The sequence below is a fragment of the Sylvia atricapilla genome, chromosome Z (assembly GCF_009819655.1).
Source record: "Sylvia atricapilla isolate bSylAtr1 chromosome Z, bSylAtr1.pri, whole genome shotgun sequence".
NCBI classification, from domain to species: Eukaryota; Metazoa; Chordata; class Aves; order Passeriformes; family Sylviidae; genus Sylvia; species Sylvia atricapilla.
In genome coordinates, this window is record NC_089174.1 from 5,324,034 (window position 1) to 5,344,336 (window position 20,303).

General features: G+C 40.1%; 1 protein-coding gene across 1 annotated transcript in view; it reads right to left on the reverse strand.

The window, feature by feature from the left end:
• Positions 1-20,303, reverse strand: part of DACH2 (dachshund family transcription factor 2) — a 233,700-nt gene that overhangs the window by 60,430 nt on the left and 152,967 nt on the right. The window contains exon 3 of the mRNA XM_066338570.1: positions 13,748-13,879. Coding sequence (XP_066194667.1) covers positions 13,748-13,879 — 132 coding nt within the window. The remainder of the gene's footprint in view (positions 1-13,747; positions 13,880-20,303) is intronic.

A 20,303-nucleotide genomic window follows, 5' to 3' on the forward strand; every position in this document is an offset into this window, starting at 1 on the left:
TATATGCTGAGAACAACAATATCAAAAGGTTCCTCTCACCAGCACTGCTGGTGTCAAGGTTAATGAGCTAAAACTTGTTAAATTGATATTACCAAACTAATGACTTTTTTATAGGATACTGCATGGATTTTGACACACAGGCTAATGTGGAATATTGCTGGTCTTAATTGAATTAGAAGTTATTGCATGTATACAATTAAAATAACTAAAAATGGGGGAGCTGTGACCACACTGTTGTCACATACCTCATGTGCTTCAAATAATACAGAATTTGGGTTGGGGACTGGTTGGGGTTGGAAGGGACCCTAAAACCCATCCAGTGCCAGCCCCTGCCATGGACAGGGACATCCTCCACTGTCCCAGGCTCTTCCCAGCCCCATCCAGCCTGCCTTGGGCACTTCCAGGGATGGAGGGTTCACAACCTCTCTGGGCAACTTCAAACTTTTAAATATAAAATTATTTAAATAATGTGAAAATTATTTTAAAATATTTTTACATCAACCCTACACCAAGCATGAAGGAACAGGAAAAACAAATGCCTGGGGTCTCCATCCAATACAGATGAACAAACCACAGGAAAAAAAATAAATTAATTATATTAAAAAGTAAGGAGCTTATGAAATATAAATTGCATTTGTAGATGATTAAATTTTGAAGGTGAGACGTTGTCTGACTACAACAACCATTTATTTCAGTGCCATAACTGCATCTAATAAATAAAATATTTATTTTAAATCCAAACTGAAGATACGCTGCTATCCTGATAACTTGGATTTTCCAGTTTCATAGTACAGGGGCAAGGTATGGGCTGTTACCATTTCAGGCAGAAAGAAGAGCTTTTAGTTAGCTGGAGAGAAAATCAGCATCAGCTGTGAGCAATAGGACAATGCAAATATTTCTTCCACAGACAGAAACACTGAGTTTAAATTCAGGGAGGCTCATTAGAGATTACACTCCCAAATATAAGATACCTGCAAGTTTCATGCAAATTCCCTTCTGTTTCAGTAGTATTTTTGTATTAAACTTCAATTTATCACTGACACAGAAATGCCATTTCCCATACAGGATATACCCAGATATGCTTGGTGTTTAAAAAGTGAAATTAAAGATCTTTCTCATGCAATTCTGTTTTTTTTTCTAAATTACTTATGCTAGATCTAAGATTTTACAGAGAAAGAGAATAAAGTTGGACTCAGCTTCCAAAAAATATCGACTTTGTCAAAATCCAGAAAAATAGAAGAGGTGCTGCAAATGAGGGGGAATATTTCTCAAGGATGAAATGCCAAAATCCCCCTCACATCAAATTCTTACAGTCAATCAACAAACAGATCCATAGGAACTTGCAAGACACTTCTTCCTACTGCCTTTCCAACTTCCATCTGAAATATGAGAAAATGAATCACAATTTAACTGATATTATAAGCTTTACAGGAAAAGGGGAAAAAGCAGCCTCTGATGGCCCACGGCACCATTAATTGAGTACACAGCCCTTACAGTTTCACTAGTCCCAAAGTTTCATGGTCTCCATCCTGAAAATAGGCAGAGCATCTTCTTAAAAAGAAGAATCTATTCTAATTTTTATATTGTACAGATGTAGAACAGTAAAATTCCCCCCCCCCTCTAGTTTTCAATGTTTTAAATATCAATGCCTGTCTGATCTTAAAGGGAAGCTCAACATTTATGTCTTGTCTTGGTGATAAAGTTCATGAATATATAATGAGAGTGGAACAACTCTGCTACTGATTAAATGTCAAAAAAGGTTTTATTGTCAAATATATTGTAAATACAGAAGATATACAACAAAGAGCATTAATTGCAGATGGCTGTGTACAGCTTAAAAAATGCACGGCATCGAGACAGGAAATGCTGATTTTCAGTTTCAACTATCAATTTTAATTTAGATTCAGAATGTACCCTCAAGTCAACACGTACAGAGAGAATGAACCACAAAATGGTCAAACTCAGCTGAACTAAATGCTCCCCATTCAAGGGCAGGTGTTAGTCTATATCCTAGGCATACACAGCAGAATTACCCGAAGTTCTGGATCTGTATTAGAAGTTGTCTAAACTTCATGAAGATTTAAGAGAGATACAATGTGAAAATCTGGTGAGGAGAGAGGAAAGGCTGGAACAGCCATCCTTCAACTCCAAATGGGGTTTGACTGCCTGCGTAAATTTAAAGAATAAAAATAAAGGTATCTAGAGTCTGTGGTTGGCTGCAGGTGGACACAGGTCTCCAGGACATGCCAGGAGAATGAGCTGCACACGTTTATAGGAGACCACTGTGTGCACAAAGGGAGGAACTCTCTGTCTCCATCCCCCTGGAGCACTGGCCTTGACCAAGGCACTGCCCTGGGTGGGGACCAGGAGGATCTAAATCACCTGGAGAGAGGCCAGGGGAGCACAGGGATGAGGGATGCTCAGGGTGAGTCCTTCAGATGAGCAGGTTATTTGGTGGAGGGAAGGGACAACAGGCAGGAGCTCACCAATTGTCTTCATTAGGGAAAGAACATGTTCAGTCATAAAAAGGAATAAATTGCTCTCTGTACCCACAGTGTATAGGACAAGATGCAGCATGGAAAGACTTTTAACAAGGAAAACTTGGGGGAAACGTTAGGAAAAAATGGCCCTGATCAGAAAGCCTATGAAATTCCTAAAATTAAGCTGGGCAGCCGTCAGTCAGACACGAGGCTGGCAGAGTTAGAGTATGGTAAGGAAACAAGTCTGAAAGTGCTGCTTTTGATGATCCTGAACACCACAAACTGCAGCAGAGAGACCAGACCCAGAGGCAGAGCCATCCTGCAGGGTGGAGCTGTCCTGAACTCACCCTTCTACCTGAGCCAGGTGTGAGCAAGGTGAGCTGCAGGTACAGCAGTGCCCACCCACAACAGGAGCCCTGCCCTGTGGAACCTTCCTCTATCACACAACTGGCCAAGAAATGCACATTAATTAGGTACCAGGCAGCATAATATTGGTTGGCTTTCCAAAATAATAAAGCACTTGAAGCTTGTATTAAAAATCCACACGTTTTTCCTTTAGATTATGGACAAATTAGTAGCTTCAATTATACAGCGCCAACAACATTTCCTTCTCCATGACTAAATGGACCACGTTTCAATACTCTTCAGTGATCTTATTAATTTGAATTAACCTTCCAACAAATTAAGAATAAGAATTTCATTTGAGGGAAAGGTGTTGCAGCCATGAAAATTAAAGCCTCTGGTGGATAAAGGTAAATTTACTCTTGGTCTGAGACAACATTGCTGGTCTCTCCTAATTGTAACTATAATGATCTGATAAACTGCTGCTCTTGTATACAGTCAAGGGCTGGGTTTTTTTTTAAATGAGCTAAAAACACAGACTACCCACCTGTATCTATTTTTAATTTGGTAATGACTGTACTTGCTAAAATTCTACCAAAATGTCACTCACATCTTTGGATTCCAGCTTTTTTTAAACAGAATATGGAGCAGAAAGCAAATCCTATTATGCAAAACTCTCAGATGCTTACTTTAAAATCACAGAAATAAATGCAAAATCCTGATTTTTCTCACGGATCAAAACTTCATTAAAGGAAAATAAAACTTGGAGCTAAGCGCTCAAGAGAACCAAGGTGTTCTATAAAAAGCAGTGGGGTTCTGATCTGTGTGTGTCCTGCTCACCCACACAGCCCCTGCTCCACAACTAAGGGATGCCTTGTACTCTGTGGGTGCAAGGAGAGGCAGAATTACTGGAGACCACGGTGACTTCTGTCTCATCAAATTCACAGATCAGCCAGACATTTCAACAGCACCAACTGTTGCAAGGAAAACTGCTACCCAATCTCAGCTGCAGAAATGTCAGCTCAGGGCACGCCACAAAAATCTTGTGCTGAATCCTTAACTAAAAACCCACAGTAGGAAAACTGGGGGGGGGGGAGATTTCTGCTACTTCTTTAAGTGAAAAAAAAATATTCCAAATAATCACACCACAAACATTTCTTGCCTCAAACACAAATTAACTGTACGTTAGGGGAGTTTTTTTTAAAAAAACTGATTAAAATTGAAATTCATGAGACTCCTGCTGTTGGCAGCTGTATCACTACCAATGACATCCTTTGGGGGACTCTCAGCATGTGGCCCGCATCAAAGGTAATATGCCAGTTTTCATCCTAACTTATATGTGCCTTAACAAGAACAAGAATGTTCCAGACTTTACAATGTAATTAAAATATTGAAGTACTTTCTACTTTTAAAGTGTCATTAATGTGAGACTGAAGTGGACTCACTACTGTTAACAAAGGCAACTACCACTAATATTTGCTTTTACTGTAATTCTTTACAGGATTCCTCACATCCTCACACCCTGCAATGGGAAATTAAACCAACAAGAGTTTGAACATTGTGCAAAATGATCAGCAAAGGAGATTTTGTGGAAACAAAGAGTATATACCAGGACCTGGGGGAAAAACAAAACAACAAAAAACCCACCACCACCACCAAAAAAAAAAAAAAAAAAAAAAAAAAAAAAAAATCCACCAAAACCACAACAGCAGCAGCAAGACGTATCTGCCACATGATATTTATGATATTTCCCTCTCCTTGCACTGTGGAAAGTCTGCAAACCCCTGAGCACTCCTGGCCCCAAAGCTCTGCTGGTCACCAGGGGATGCTGCCTGTTCCTGGGCCTGCCTTTGCTCTTCCCAAGGATGTTTTACATAAAATCCAAGATGCATTTCACAGGGGGGAGACCTGGACCATGCTTTTTTCCCTTCCTTTCCTTTCTGACCCCAGGCAGGAAGGCAGAGGTGCCTCCTCACCTTGTGGCTGCAGGGACAACCCTCTCCATGCCCTGTCCTTCAGCAGCCACAGAACCCTACTAAAACACCTGATCTGCTCTGGTTTTTCCTTTTAAACTGTGGGGCATCCAATCTGCCTCGGTCTTCATAAAGTTTTATGCAGGAAGTCCTAAATCTGGGGCATTTCTGATCAGCATCACTGCTCACAGTGCTGTGGAGTCCCTGTGCCCTGCAGAGGAGCACGAGACCTTGCCTTAACGGGGACACTCTGGAGCCACCTGCTTTTCCTTCAGCACCTTGGCAGGGGCCACAGATTTCAGCTACTACCAACAAATATGAGAATTATAACCAAGGAGAAAGTGTAGCCTTGGCTCTAGGGAGGACAAGATGATTTATGGCATCAAGACCTAGTAAAGAGAGTAATACTCTGAAGGGACCGTGTGAGCTCAGCCCTCACTCACATTCTCTGTGCCCACTCCTAATTACTTCATTCACGACTGGAAAAGTGTTTTAACAGACAAAATTAATTATTTCAACTAATCCTTCCGAAATATGATATGTATTTTAATTGTACGCACCCCGTCATTAATTAAAGTTCTCTAGCTTTTGGTGCATTCATTCAAAGATTGTATCAGTGAAAAAGCAACAACTGTAAGAAGATTGTTTACCAAAATTAAAAGTACAGCTGAAGGGTTAATATATTCTTGTGATACACCTAAAGTAATGCTAAAATGTTTTCATTCGAGTCTTTACTAGACATTATTTTTCCACTCTTTAAAATCAATCTCTTTGTTCCAGGAACACATTTCCTGTCAATAAAATGAAAAATGATATAGATTTAGGAGGATAGTGGTCTCAGCGTAGCATCTCTCATATTATTATTCCAGTATCATCTGTTACAAAGTAAGACCAATTCCCACATCTAATTACAAACAGGATTTCAGAGTCATTAAACAAAATACATTTCCATTAGTGCTGCTGTAAGAAGATAGGGGAAAAAATGAAGATTAGTTCATGCTGCACCTCTGTTTTTCAAGCTTTGAAGATTTAGACCTCTGCACTCTGAGACTATAAATCTGTAAAGGATCTGAAAGGTGACAGACATGTGAAAGCTCTCAATTCTCCTCCGTTTAGCCATACCATTTGCATTTTGTCATTAGTTTATCTTTTGCTGCACTTAGTTCTGAGAGCAGATATGGCAAGAATCTGGAGAGGTTGTTTATGATCACGCCGTGTGCACCCAGGGGCATCTGATTTGGCATTAGGCAGGGATTTTTAACAGATATGAATCTCGATTTTCCGTATTAAATTTGTTCCAGCAAAAGTTAGAATCCACTGTAAGGAATTCTGTCCGTATTAAAGGGGGGAAAAAAAAGTACTTTATTCTGAGGGGAAAAAAGGAACAACAGTTCTTTGACTTCAAATAAGGTAACAACCAAAATATACTGGGGAAATTGATTGTGTGAGATGTTTAACTGCTGAAATATAAACTTAACAAGTATATGTCTTCCCCACTTGTAAACACTTAGCAGTATCTAACATCTAATTGTCATGAATCCATTTAAATCTACCCTTGGGAATCACCCACTCAAAAAGCATTCACACAACCCAGAGCTTCAAGAGTTAATATTAACTTTTCTAAAAAGAAGCCAATATAAGAAAAAAAATCTTAATTTGCTTGATCTTCAAACCAGTTTACATTAGCTCAGGATGTTATATAAACACAGTTAATTTCATCATGTGTAAGATAAGCATCAAAAACCTGAAAGAGAATTCCTTTCACAGAAGAAGATGCCTCAGCTACAGAGAGGAGGACAGGGAATTTCATTCTTAAAACTCTCCTGGAGTTTTATTTCCTTTATTAGTTTTAAAACTAAAGCTAGAGCTACTTCAGATTTCTCAGAGTTGAGTGTCAGTCAATCCAAATCTATAAATATTAGCTGATGTGTCAACAATTTTGTGTGAACCATTATCTGCATTTACTATAAAGTATTTATGTTCAAATTAAAATGAATTCTTAAAAATATATAGTTAAATTATTCACATGCATTCAACAGGTAACTGCTTAAGAATGTATCTAAAATGGGACCCTAAAGTAAGTTTGCAGGTAAAAAATTCACTTTTGCACTCCACTGACACTGAGGTTTACTAAAGCCTCCCAAAATTCTTGGTGTTAAACCCTGCCCAGTGCTGGGGTAACACAGCACGAGATATCCACTGACTCTCCAAAAAACCCACAATTTGCCAAAGAACTAGATATCTGCATCTAATTTCCAAGCTTCCCACATGGAGACTGGATTCTTGGGATGACTGAGAGGGCCCTTGGAAGCATCCCATTAGGAAGGAACAGGAGAGAAAACAGCAAACGAGGTACAACTGAACCAAACAAAGAGCATTTCCCTTCCTGGTTAATGCTTGAGGAGTTGGATCTAAAAAATAAAACAGCACATCCACCTCTTTCTCCAGGATTATCAGTGCCTAGCCCCAAGGAGGCATCACTTACCTCATCCACAGGGAATTCCCTGCTCCTACCATTCCCCAGTCACAGATGTTTCCTGACAAGCAGCAGTGGGGAAAGCTTTTTAAAGTCCCCATGTTCATGAGAATGTTTGAGTTCCTTCACTCCACCCTCACTGAAAAAGCTTAAATAAACTTCACCATCCCTTCTGCATGGGTTCAACGAAGTTCCATGAAACCACAACAGGGGCCAAACACCCCCTTTGTGCCTCCTCACCTTCCCACCTGCACCCTCACCATCACCAGCACAGGTACTGCCTACAAAAACACAACAGAGGTCTCAATTTTTAGGATAAAATGTTTTAATTTGTCTGCTAAGGCTGGAGTCAAGTCTAGTTTTTGGGTGAGACAGCACAAACCCCAAAATATGTTAAATCCTCTCTTGCTTCAAGGCTGCACATACCCCTCCTGGCCAAAGGACAATTTAAGAAAATTTGCAGCTATTTCAGAAAATTCTTAACTCTCTGTTCAAGTAACACAAAAATACTTGCCTTAACAACAGGAAAAATGACTTCATGAAATCTACATGGTACTCAAGGATTAAAAAAACCTGTTCTCTGGTCCTGTCATTTTTACATTCTTACAATAAAATAACAGCCTTGGCATCCTGCTTTTTAGAAGAAAAGACCTACCTCTTTTGACTTTTCAAGCGCTTGAAAATTTTAAAAGAGAGAAACTAAAAAATGCTGACCGTGTAATAGCTGGGTATTCATGGTGGGTGGAGAACATGAAAGGTTACAATATGGATCTGTGCCTACGCGTTTCTTTTCAACTTGTGCAGCATCCTCCTGCTTCTGCTAACTCGGCAATCATACAGCTGACAGATTTCTGGGTTTTCTAAATAATGCATGGGATTTTCTTTTAACATGTCAGTGCAAAAGTATCAATTCTGCCCCTGTGTCGTTTGTGATGCTGATTTTCCTTGACAGCATTCCATTAAACCAATGAGTTTTTTCCCTCCTGATGGTTCCTTAAATATTCCTCCGAGTGATGTATTTGTGGTTTTTTAAACAGATTGTGAAAGATGTTTGCATTTGTGAGAAAACTGCATGGCAGGTACTGAAGGGAAAGAAGGATAAAAAGATAACACTTTTTTTTTCTATGAGGGAGCTTTTCCTCTGATCCTCACATGCCAAAAGCTCGGGCGTTTTTCCTTTCTTTTCTGCCTAACTTAGCTCCTTGTCTGGAAATTAAGCAACAAGATTCTACACAGAGAATAACATTTTGACTTCCTAAGGAAATACCACCGAAACACTTAGTACTGTTTGATATCTCTCCTGGGAAAGCAAAACACATTTCTTAAATCATGCATGCTAGCTCCAAAAGCCACCAGAAGGAAATACCTGCTTTATTCTTTGCTCTGAGGCTCTGCACACCCAGCTCCTGTCACGACTGCCATGCACTGATCCTGCCTTGCTCAGGCAGCCTGAAGGACATCCAGGTGACATCAGTCTCTGTTTCACAAACCATCCTGTCTCACACTCCTACAAAGTACCTGCTGCCATTAAAAACAAAAGCTCAGATTTCAAGCAAGCTCCAAATCCCCCTAAGCAATGACATGCTGATTTCCAGGACACACTTCACCTGATTTTAGCACTGCACGCAGATGAAGGAGCTCATCTTCTTCAACCCTTCTCTGCAACCAGAGAGCTTTTGTTCTATTTATCTTATTTCTACAGAACAACAAATCTGGTCACGTGGCTGGGCTGTGAGTGAGCAGGAGCCAGCTCCAGCTGCTCACTCCATCCCTTTCTCAAGTGGAGCAGGAAAAGCCACCATCACTCCTGGCATCCCCCAGGTGCCACCAGCCAAGTGTCCTCGCCAAGGACTACCCGTAAGGAGCCAAAGAAGGAGGAACAGATCACAAAAGACTTGTGGTCACTGGGAAATTTCAGATTCCAGAGGGATGGGTTTCTCCCATACCCAGACACTTTTGTCCCAAACTATCTGGTTCTCCAAACTCACCCTTCCTGCCCCAATCCTCCAGAAGATGGAGAGGGACACTAAGCCACAAGGAACAGCCAGCCCAGGTCGGCTGGACTGTGGGGCCAGAGAGCCTCCAGTGCCAGATTGAAGAGGAGATTTTCAACTGCCAAAGAAGTTTTGTTTCAACACTTCATATGATGAGTAGGAAGGTGCAAAAAAATCTCTTTCTCTTTTGCAGAGAGAGTGGAAGGAGGACATCAATGTTCAAACGTATAACAGCATTCTTCACAGCACTGTGAACCAAAGCATTGCTTCAATTAAAAAAATATCTGCAAATTGAACTTTTTAGGGATTTTTTTTTCTCCTTTATTTTCACTATTAACTCTTGTAGCATTTGTTTTTAGTAAGTTATTTAGAATATTCCAGTACCAAACTCCACCACTACTGCGATTATTGTAACACCATGAAAAGGAGGTAGGAAGGACCTGATGGCAAAAGCATGCCAGCTGGATTAGAAGCAAGAAAAGAAGTAGCACATTTACTCCCCACTTCCTTATACACACCTGTAAGATTCAATTCCACACCTGCAATCTGCTAGAGAAAAATACAATATCTGAGGAATTAGTCACTGATCGTGTTACGCTGAGTTAAGAGTTCAGATTTTGAACTGACAGGATAAATTCTGGCTTCAGACAGAGAATTCTTGAAAGTTCCCATCATCATAATGATGCACAGAGGAAGGAACTGGAGAAGTGACAGGCTACGCATCAGTAAGAAGCAAACCCAAAATTATTTCATATTTCACCAGATACAGATGGGGATTGAGATGAGTATGCCAAAACATCCTCAACACTTCTTTATTATACTGATGGCCTGGATACAATGACACACTTGCAAAGAAAATTTGGCAACAAAGCTTCAGGATCTAATACTGCTCAATTACATTTTTAATTTGAAATAAATAACAGAAAAAAGAGAGTATTCCACTCATCTATCAGACTGTGGCATGAACGGGAAGGCACATATCCAAAAGTGAAATATTTAGTGGCATTGGAGGTAGTCAGTGTGTAACACTGAGGTAAAAACCCAGCTTGATTGTTTTAAGTAAAACTGCAACCCTTTGAGTCTTTGTTACTGTAAAAAGAAAAAAAAAACCAAACAAAGGAAGCAAAAGGTCCTCGGCTCTGTACAACCATATTTCTGATTTGACAGCTACAATTATAATCATTCAGACATCTATTTCCCACAAACTCTCCACAGCCATAACCTTCAGTGATTAATTATAAAGTTCCAGGAGCAACAGTACACAGACTAATTTCCTAAAACAATAAAACACAGAATTTCTCATTTGGAGCTAAATGAAACACGAACAGGTTGTTATTCATGCTGAAATCTAGATGCAGAGTCATGTTGCAACCATTACAGAAGCTATTAAACACAACCTCAAATCAAAGAAACTGTGGGTCTCTCTCCTAAAATAAAATGTTTTTCTCTCTTATGAGGCTTCTGACTCCTTTGCTCTGTTTCTTTCCACCTCTCCTTAGTAAAAAAAATTTCGAAATTCAATTTTCTTCCTCATTTCACATCCCCATTTTATTTTTAATAGTCATTTAAACTCAAAGTCTAGAGCAAAGCAAACAGTTGGTGAAGGTTTCATGCACACAGAATTATCCTGGTGTTCCCTTCACAGCAGATCAAAGTTACAACCTGTGTATTAACTTCTAAACAAAATTCCCTCTCTCTTCATGCCACACCAAGGAGTTTTCTGTAGTGAGTGTTTGATAATTCTTCAGTTATTTTATTTGGTGAAATGTACAAATCAACATTTACACTCCTTTCATGGAGATTTTCCATTTTGACACATCCTGCTCAATGTAAGTCTTTGTAACCCACCAATAAAGGAGGAATCCACACATCACAAAAATGATCCCAATGCTCACATAGCACATATTAGAAATAGAGGAAATAGTGATTTTTAACAGAACTAGTGTTAGTTCTTTCTGATCAGGACTTACTGCTCTGTCTGCAAGCAACACTGGCACTGAAGCCAGAAAATTTGCTCTTGGCAATTTTACTGCATCAAGCAATGAAAAGGGGAAATAATTGAGAAAAGATCTGTATGAAACTGCCACCACACTCTTATTCTTGGGTCCTAGTGTAACTAAAGTCAGTGGGAATTTTTCCAAATATTTAAACGGGTATTGAGTTGGTTGTAGAACTCATTGAATTGCTAAACCACAGAGAACTCCCCTGTAAAGCTCATACTCTTGATGCACTGTCCAAAGGATGTCTAAAAAACTTCTAGTTCCATGAGGCACCTAAAATAATCACATTAACACAGATGCTCCCCACATGAGGAACATGAGTTTTGCCCTACCAGGTAACACATTAAACCATGCCCATTCAAATTGAACTTCTGTACAGCAGCATTTAAAACCCCCACACCAACCCTACATCTTTTCTGTATGAAGCTTCCTTGCCCTTCCTGTAGTAATTCTATCCTCAGTCCTTTTGCTTAGCATCCAGTGAACCTTCAGAATTAATTCTTAACTATATACAAACTATTTTAGTTACAACCACTAAATAAGCTTTTTCAGTGCTTTTTTTTTTCTGAATTCCATGTGCACTAACTGGTTAGGGTCTGAGAGGGGAACAAGAAACACATATCCTACAGAACAGGAAGCTGGGGAAAGGTTTAAATGCATGAGTTAGAAGCCAGATTTCTCCAAATACAGATGAGTACACAAAATTAGCAAAAGCCAATACCACTTTTGGAAAGACTGCTCTGTGCATAATTTGTCACGAATTCAAAGTTATTCCTTTAGAAAATGAGTCTAAGACCTCCCAGCTGCTGCTTTATTGGTCTAATAAATTACCATTTTGATGGTAGGATGCATATGCAGCACATACCAGCCAGGCTTTGCCCTCGGAGCCGCGGGAATGCCGATGGGAGAGCAGGATGCCACGGGGATCACACTGTGACTCTCCTCTTGAATTGGTAATGGAAACAAACAAAGTATGCTCCCCAAGTGCCAAACGTGTAGGATGCAATTAGAAGTGAGGACAAGGTAAACTGCTCTCTTTATAACAGGTACCAGGGACAAAATGGATCTGTCTCATTCCAGGTGCTCTACACTGCCCAAGTAAAAATCCCTTCTATTCACCTGGAAGGACATCAGAATAAAAAAAAGGTTTCCTCTCCAAAGGATCTGTTTTGACTTCACCTTTGAACCCTATTCAGGGGGGAGCTGGGACTTGGGGAGCATAGATCAAACTCATTTTCATGTTTATACAGTGTTGGGGAAGATGAATCAGGGAAACCTTATAAATATGATTGCTTAGCAAAGATTCTGAAAATATGAAACCTATAATTGAAATAGAAATGAAAGCTGACTTTGAGTTGTAGGATACTGAGTCTTAGTTACTATAGAACCTGAAAACAGTGGTCTAGCTGAAGGAGAATCCCTTTGGATTGAACAATACCTTTCTGCTGGCTGAGGGATCCAAAGGTCAGTGTAAAAAACAGAAGTCTAAAGACTAGTTTTCAGAGTTTAAAATATAACACAGTATGGTGATACAGTAGTTCTTATAGGCTGTGTGTAAATTCTATAGGATTTTGTGTCTTGTGTTGGTTGGTCACTGTAAATTAGAATATTCATCACAAAAGGAGATATAATGTATTGTAACAAGGACCTCACTCTCTCTTACTCTTCCTCTTCCCCCTACTCTCGCTCATTCTTGCTCTCCTGCTCTCTCCCCTGCCCTTTGCTCTCTCTCTCCCTTCTCTCTCAGCTCTCACCCTGCTGTTCTCTCTCCCTCTCTCTTTGGGATTTTCCCTCCAGCCCAGGCTGGTGGCTGAAGGCAAAGCCCTTTTACCCAGGACCCTTGCAATAAACCCACGTGTTCTAGAATATCCAGGTTGGCAGAATTCCTTATCCCAGCCGTCCATGGATTCTCCTACATTACAGCACATGAACGTGCTCCTGCCAGGGTCCCCTGTGCGAGGTGACTCCAGCCACAGCCAAGGATCACCACAACTCCCCTCCACAGCTGTGCTTTGCAAAGAACCACTCAAGGAAAGAACAAAATGCAGAAAAGCCTTAAACTTGGTGACAGAGCATCCCCTGCCTTATCTTTCTCCAATGACCTGTGGAATTCAGGAGTTCCCACAACCTGACCTTTTGGAAACTTTCCATTATTTACTGGAAAACCCCAGACGGTGTTACTGCCAATGGAGAAATCTTTTGTTTAAAATTTTGTTTAAAATGGCCCCTAAATACGTCATGACACTCCTGATGTATTTACAGGGCATTTTAAAGGGTCTGCATCCAACCCTGATGAAGATGACCCTTCACCAGTAATTTTCAAACAATTAGTGAAAGGAGTTGTTAGGAGGAAAATGAGGAATACGGAGGAGTGAGGGCACTAGTTTTGATTTAGCACTGATTTACAAAATAAAAGAGCCTAAGAATTTGAGACCCAGGTGCTGAGAGCTCCAGGGCAGCTCAGGGACACAGCATCCCTTACCTGCATTGGAATTGAGCTCTTCATTTTCTGACTCGGTCCCATTTTGACTCCCACTTCCATGAAGGCTGTTCATGGCCATAAGTTTCATTTTCTGTAACTTCATAGCCTCTGCCATGGCGGCTGCTGTCAGACCTGGAAAAACATAAATAAATAGTATGCAGTGTCATATTGTGCAATGTGGTACTGCAAGTTTGAGCAGAACATTCCTTTTCAGTATCAAGAAGTCACATCAATTCAATTCCCATTCTTAGTCCAGTTAAGAAATGGTAGCCTTGAACCCATCTTTGTTTTCAAGTTACATCAATACATCATTCTAAGAATTAAAACAAAAATCTTTCATGTTTATTTTTCAACATGTATAGCACAAAGAAATATTTATTTAATGGTATCCCTTTTGATTATATTTTTAAATATAATTTCCCGTCACTTTGATCACCTTGTCACTTTGATCACTTTCTGCTTGACTTATTTAGCTGCAACAAATTTTCCACAAGCAGAGTCAAGATACAGTATTCCTTAATTTCAACAGTTCAAAGCCAATTAATATGTAATAGTACAGCGTTCATTGTTCTATTATGCATCCCAATATTGTTTTGTCCTTTTGGGAGTCTGTTGGTTTGTATTAAAATTATTGCAACTGGAAAATATTACACTGGAAATGTGTAGAAAAAACACAATATGGATAATTACAGAATAAATCTCACTTTTAAGAGACCACTAAGACCAGCAGAAATTCAGATAATTAAGGTGGTACTGGTAAAGGGTTATCAAATTACTAAAACCCGATTAATTTCCAGTAGCAAAAGAGAAGCAGCAGAGTAACATCAGGCTACAGGTTACCATAATTATAATGGGTTTTAGTTGTTTTTTAGATTCCCTGTATCTTTTTTTCTTAAGTGTGAAGTTTTTAAGTTTTATCATTTTGGCTTGGTCACTAAATAATAGATCAGATTTTTTTCCATACAGTACCAAACTACTTTTACTCCAGACAAGATGTGACTGAAAATAATCTGAAATTCCAGAAGGAAAATCTGAGAGACATGGGCACAAAACCAAAAATAACTCTAAAGGTACAACTGTTTATTCACTCAGTTGTGGATTAAATTGGTTTATTCTTCCCCTCGGTACAGCAGGACTTGCTTTTATTATTTGCTACCTAGTTCCACAGAATCACTGAATTGCATTTAATAAAACTCACTATTTTTTTTTTGGTGGTGGTGTCTGTTCTAGCAATCCACTAAGGTGTCGTACATCAAACCAGAATTACATAATCTGCTTCTGGAAAGTATTGTTTACTGAGAGATTTACTGATTAAAAGGAGCTAATAATTTTCACACACTGTCCATAAATTACAACACTCTCCTAAAAAGCTGCTATGAATTTGACATTCAGATTATCTCTGCTGCTCCTGTGATGAGCTTCACAAAGTCCTCATTATTTCAGTAGGATTTAAGGAACCAATCCAGGACTGCATGGAGTGGGACACCTTCTATCACACATGGACGCAGCAATTCGGTCAAGTTCAGCAAAGATACTCTGATCATCACCAATAATTCTGTCTCTTAGGTTATTTAATGCAGCCCTCACTTCATACAAAAGACAAGTAAGCTGTATGGCGTTTTTTCAACACCCTTTGAAGTTCTTTTACAAATGCTACAGGCTTTTTATCAAGCAGATATAAAATCCTGATGTTTAAACTCCTGTTTTTATCTCACATACGCTCACTTAATCCATCACAGAATACATCTTCCATGATAAAACTCTAACACACTTTTGCGAAAAGATGAAATAGTCTGCAAAATTCTTCACTTTCTTTTTTTGCTTAGGGAAAGGAAGTGGGATTGCTCTTAGAGTGAATTTTACATTGTTTTCAGGAAGTAAAAAAAAACCCTAAGCATCATCACAGTTCTGAGGAATGGACTGTTCTCAAGATTTCTAGATACCTTTTCACTTTCTATTTTTAAGCCATTTGAATTTGAAGAATTCACATACATTAAAAATAGAGTGTCAGACCATGGAGTTTTTTTTCTTCTAACATTTCATCACTTGTATGTACCCAGGGATGCACAGATAAACCAATATTCCAGTGTTTTAAGGGTCAGTATTTATACAGATTCTTCATATAGACTGGAAGCCAGGAAATTTAATTAAATGTGCAAAACAGTAAAGAAACTATTATAAGGAGGTAAACAGAGAATGGAAAATAAATTCAGATCTTCAGCAAAATGTTCAGAGAAAAGACAAGAGAAAAAATTATCCAGGGCACTGTATTTAACAAAAAGAAAAAAATAAAAGAAAAATCTCCCAAAACCTTCTACTGAACAGTTGTACAAGAAGTGTAATGCAGGCAAAAAGGTACCATGGAACAAACAGAAAATAATAAACACAGTCCCCAAATCACCAGGATGCCGCCTGCAGAAATTAAAGGTAATTATTGTCAGGCGTTTCTGAGCTCCCTAACCAGACACAGCTGCCATAAGGACACCAGCCAAGAAACAGTGATGGATCAGAAAACTGTGCTGTGCCATCTGCCACACCAAAGTCACTCCAGCAGCAAAAGTTTCAAGAGTAAAACACAACCTTAGTGCAGAAAGCACCAAAGGTTCTGCACACCCAGGCACAAGCTGGAAGACAGAACTGAGACTATCCCTAAACTCAGTCTGCAAAGTCTGTACTCTCTCACTCACTCCCCAGTCTATGAAACTTCTTACCTGAACTAAAAGTCACAGAATCTGTCTGAGATACGTTAAAAGCAATGCATAAATTCTTCAGCATCTCTGAGAGATAATAAAATTGAGGCTAAAGCAAATGGGTTCAGCAGTAAGGGGGTGCTGCTGACTGAAATGACGGCAGAAAACAGGCAGCACTGGCATAATTTTGAATTAGGTACCACCACGGTTAACATTACTGGAGCTATTATTTAATTTAACTATTGATAAAACTCCTCTCTATAACTGCCTCAGCTGTGGAAAAGAGGGCTCTTCTTCAACTGACTTACCTGAGGATCTACAAAGAACCAAAGAATCATGTCCATATTCTTGGATGAATCATTATCAAGCAGTGGAATCTCACTTAGAAAAATGTCCTGGGAACTGCTGTAACATATACATCTATCCCTCTACGTCCCCCTAAAAAAAGGGGGATTTCTAGGAAAACTCACATGCCAGATTACATACTTCAAAGTTTTTGGTTTTTCCTGCCCATTCACACTTTAAATTTTCCTTTCTTCAGTCGTCTTCTGCCAGCTGCGATCCATCAGGGAACGCCCAGGAAATAAACTGTGGATGTTTGTTGTCAAACAGGGACATTCCTCACTAGAGCACAGCACAGGAGGAGCCTGGGCACGGTCAGGATGGTTTCCTGGCAAGGCTGCCCATGGTGGGGCTGGTGCTGCTCCAGTATCCCCAGTTTCCTGGGCTGGCAGGGAGCAGCTCCTGGTGGGATCTTGGAGAGAGACACGGAATTGGGAGCTGTGTGCACCTGTGCACAGAGATCCCCTCCCAGCTGCTCAGGAGCTCAAGGTGTGCACAGCAGAACAAGCAGCTGCCTTCTGTGACCTGCTTTCTGTGATCCCACCAAAGTCAGGACACTCTGCACCCTCCCTCTGAGAAATCCAGAGAATTCCTGCAGAATTCCACTGCACTGCACAGGGACTGATGTAATAAATAACCAAATATTTACTGAAATAACCAAAATAAGGAGGGCACAAACCATGGATTTCATGTACAGGCTGCACTGAAGGAAAATTCTGCAGTTCTGGAAATTCTGGACAGACAGATCAGGCACAAGAACCAAACCAATTACAAATGCAGAGCCTGGATCCAAATTAAGGCCATTCTCAGCTGGCTCAAGGGCACTGCACTTGCCCTGGGGAGAGCCCAGTGGTTGGGGTGCTGGAGATGGAACAGAGCCCCATGTCCTGGGAGCCTTGGCTGCTCCTGCACCCCCTGAGCACATCCTCTGCTCCTGCAGCCACGGGACCTGCAGTCCCTCTGAGCTTCTGAGAGGCTCCTCCAGCCCCTGTCTGTACCCCATTAGGTCGGTGGTTAATTGTTTACTCACACAGCCCCATCACAGACAAATCAGACCACTGAAGGTTATTCCTCAGTGAAGTCTCAGGAGTTATTTCAAAAGAAGCAGCATTTTCACTGCACGGCCCAAAGATCACAGCCCCGGGTTGTTTGCTGTCTCCCATCATGGAACAGTGCTGAAACCTCCTGAGCACCAAGGGGACAGTGTCCCTTGCCTCCAGTAACATCACAATTTATACCTTGGCAAATACTTTCTGGTTTGAATAAGAATCCAAAACTTGACTACATTCCGCTGGTGTCCTGGGTGCAAGTGACTCCTGCACATTTAACCAATGCCCAGTCACTGAAAATTGGATTTTGATGGTGAATACAAGGGCTCTAAGCTTTTCAGGTGACCCTGAATGTCTGCTAATCTCATACTCCAGCTACAGCTATTTTTTTCCAGTTTCCTGATTAGTCAGACTGTGACTCTCCTTCATATTAGTTTGAAAGCTTTTCCGTCAAAACTGTGAACAAGTAAATTAACTAAAGGAGAACTATGAGTAATCAAATCCTGAGGTTTGCAATTAATTAAATGAAATGGTGAGTCAGTGAACTGAAAAATGGTTTTCTATTAAAACAAAACATTTAATTAAATTAACAGTCAACACATTGCAATTAATAATATTCAAAAGGAAGAATGAAACCCAGTTTAGCTGTTCCATATTATTTCAGTGTAACAGCCAAGCATTGTGCATTGGCTTGTTTAATATTTGCATTCAAAGCTGCTATAGGTCAAGCAGACTGTGCTAAAACAGCAATGATGAAATATCTGGTACTATGAAATGTAAGTATAACCATATTGCCAACAGTGAAAACAACCCTGAAACCTCCAACAAATTAGGCTTTCCAAGACTGAAAAAGAACTCTGACTTTAATTAAAACTAATAAGTAAATACATATAATACATAATTTACATTTTCAGAATGACTGCAAAATTCTACTAATTAATTAATTTTAAGAAGTCACGCTGGGAGGTGAAGGCTTCTCTGTAGCTGAAATGAATCATCCTTGCTTAGTGATAAACAGGGAGGCAAAACCCAGCACTACACAAAGGACAGTGAAACTGAATTCTTGGATAAGAACAATAAAATGCCCAAAGTCTTAGAGCAGTTTGGAGATGGGTCCAAACTCCTAAGTCTTGTTACTGCAGATGTTTTTCATGTTTGTGAACTGACTCAAACAGAAACAGCAGGAAGGTTTAGCTGAAGTGCATGCCATGTTTTCAGTGCTCTGCAAAGATATCCTGGCTACCACTCGGGAATGGTCACAAGAATCCTTCAATGTGGATCATCTGAGAGACCCACGGATGGAACTCAGGGAGTAACTGGTGAGTAAGTGGTGAGTAACTGGTGAGTAACGGGGCACTGCAGGCTGGGGATGGATTTCAGAGAGCATCACCCAGAGCTGGGAGGGCACTTGGAGCCCAGGCTGAAATCCATGGCACCCACCTGACACTGCCCAGCTGAAACGCAGCCAATAGCCAAGAAATGCACCACGACACTGGAGCTTCTTTCATCTGTCCTTACACCTGCAGCCAGCTGTTCTGACGTAACAACCGTATTTCAAAAATATGTTCTTTCCCGTTTTGCAACAGGAAAACACCCCAAATGACAGCAAGAACTGATTTTTCGAGGAGAACATTTGAAACTCTGTATTTATCACGCTGCATGGTCAAGGCAAAAGAGAAAATGAAGACTCCTTGATTTATCTTAATGGGGCTTGGAGCAACCTGGTCTAGTGGGAGGTGTCCCTGCCATGGTAGGGGGTATAATGAGATTATAACCTTTAAGGTCTCTTCCAACCCAAACCAATCTGTGATTCTTGGATTCTCTAACCACACTCAGTTAATGAAAGCTGAGAAACTACTGAAGATGATCCTTAGCAAAACATTTCAGACAATACTTAAAAAGTTTTGAGTGCCCTAACATTTTTAAATACCACCACTTCAAAATGTCAAAAACATTATATTATGGCAAAAGAATCCTACTGAGGGGGAAAAAATCCAAACAAATATTACTCATATATGTCAGGAATTGTGAGAAATTAATCTTTCACAGAGAAGCTCCAGTCATCTTGAAAATGTCACAGTCTTTTCTTGAAGGACTTGATTCCCTGCTTTTGTTCAGTCCCTAAATATTCCCCAGGTAACTTCCCCTTCTGCAGCTGCTGCATGGGAACAGACCCACAGACAGGTTTTATCCCACACAGGTCAGTGCATGCTCCATCATCATCTAGGCAGTGACAATGGGGAAAACACTGATAATATCATTTAAAGACTTTTCCAAATGCTCAAGGGATCAGAATTAGCATTGCACAAAAGTTTCTGACGGGTTGATTTTGCAATCCTGGTGATTTCTGTTTAATGTGGTGTGTTTGCTCACCTTACTTTAAAATACAATTTTATGCAGAAGCTCACATAATCATCAACAAGATTCAAATCCCCAAATATCAAAAGATCCCTGCCACTCTGTGGAACAATTCAC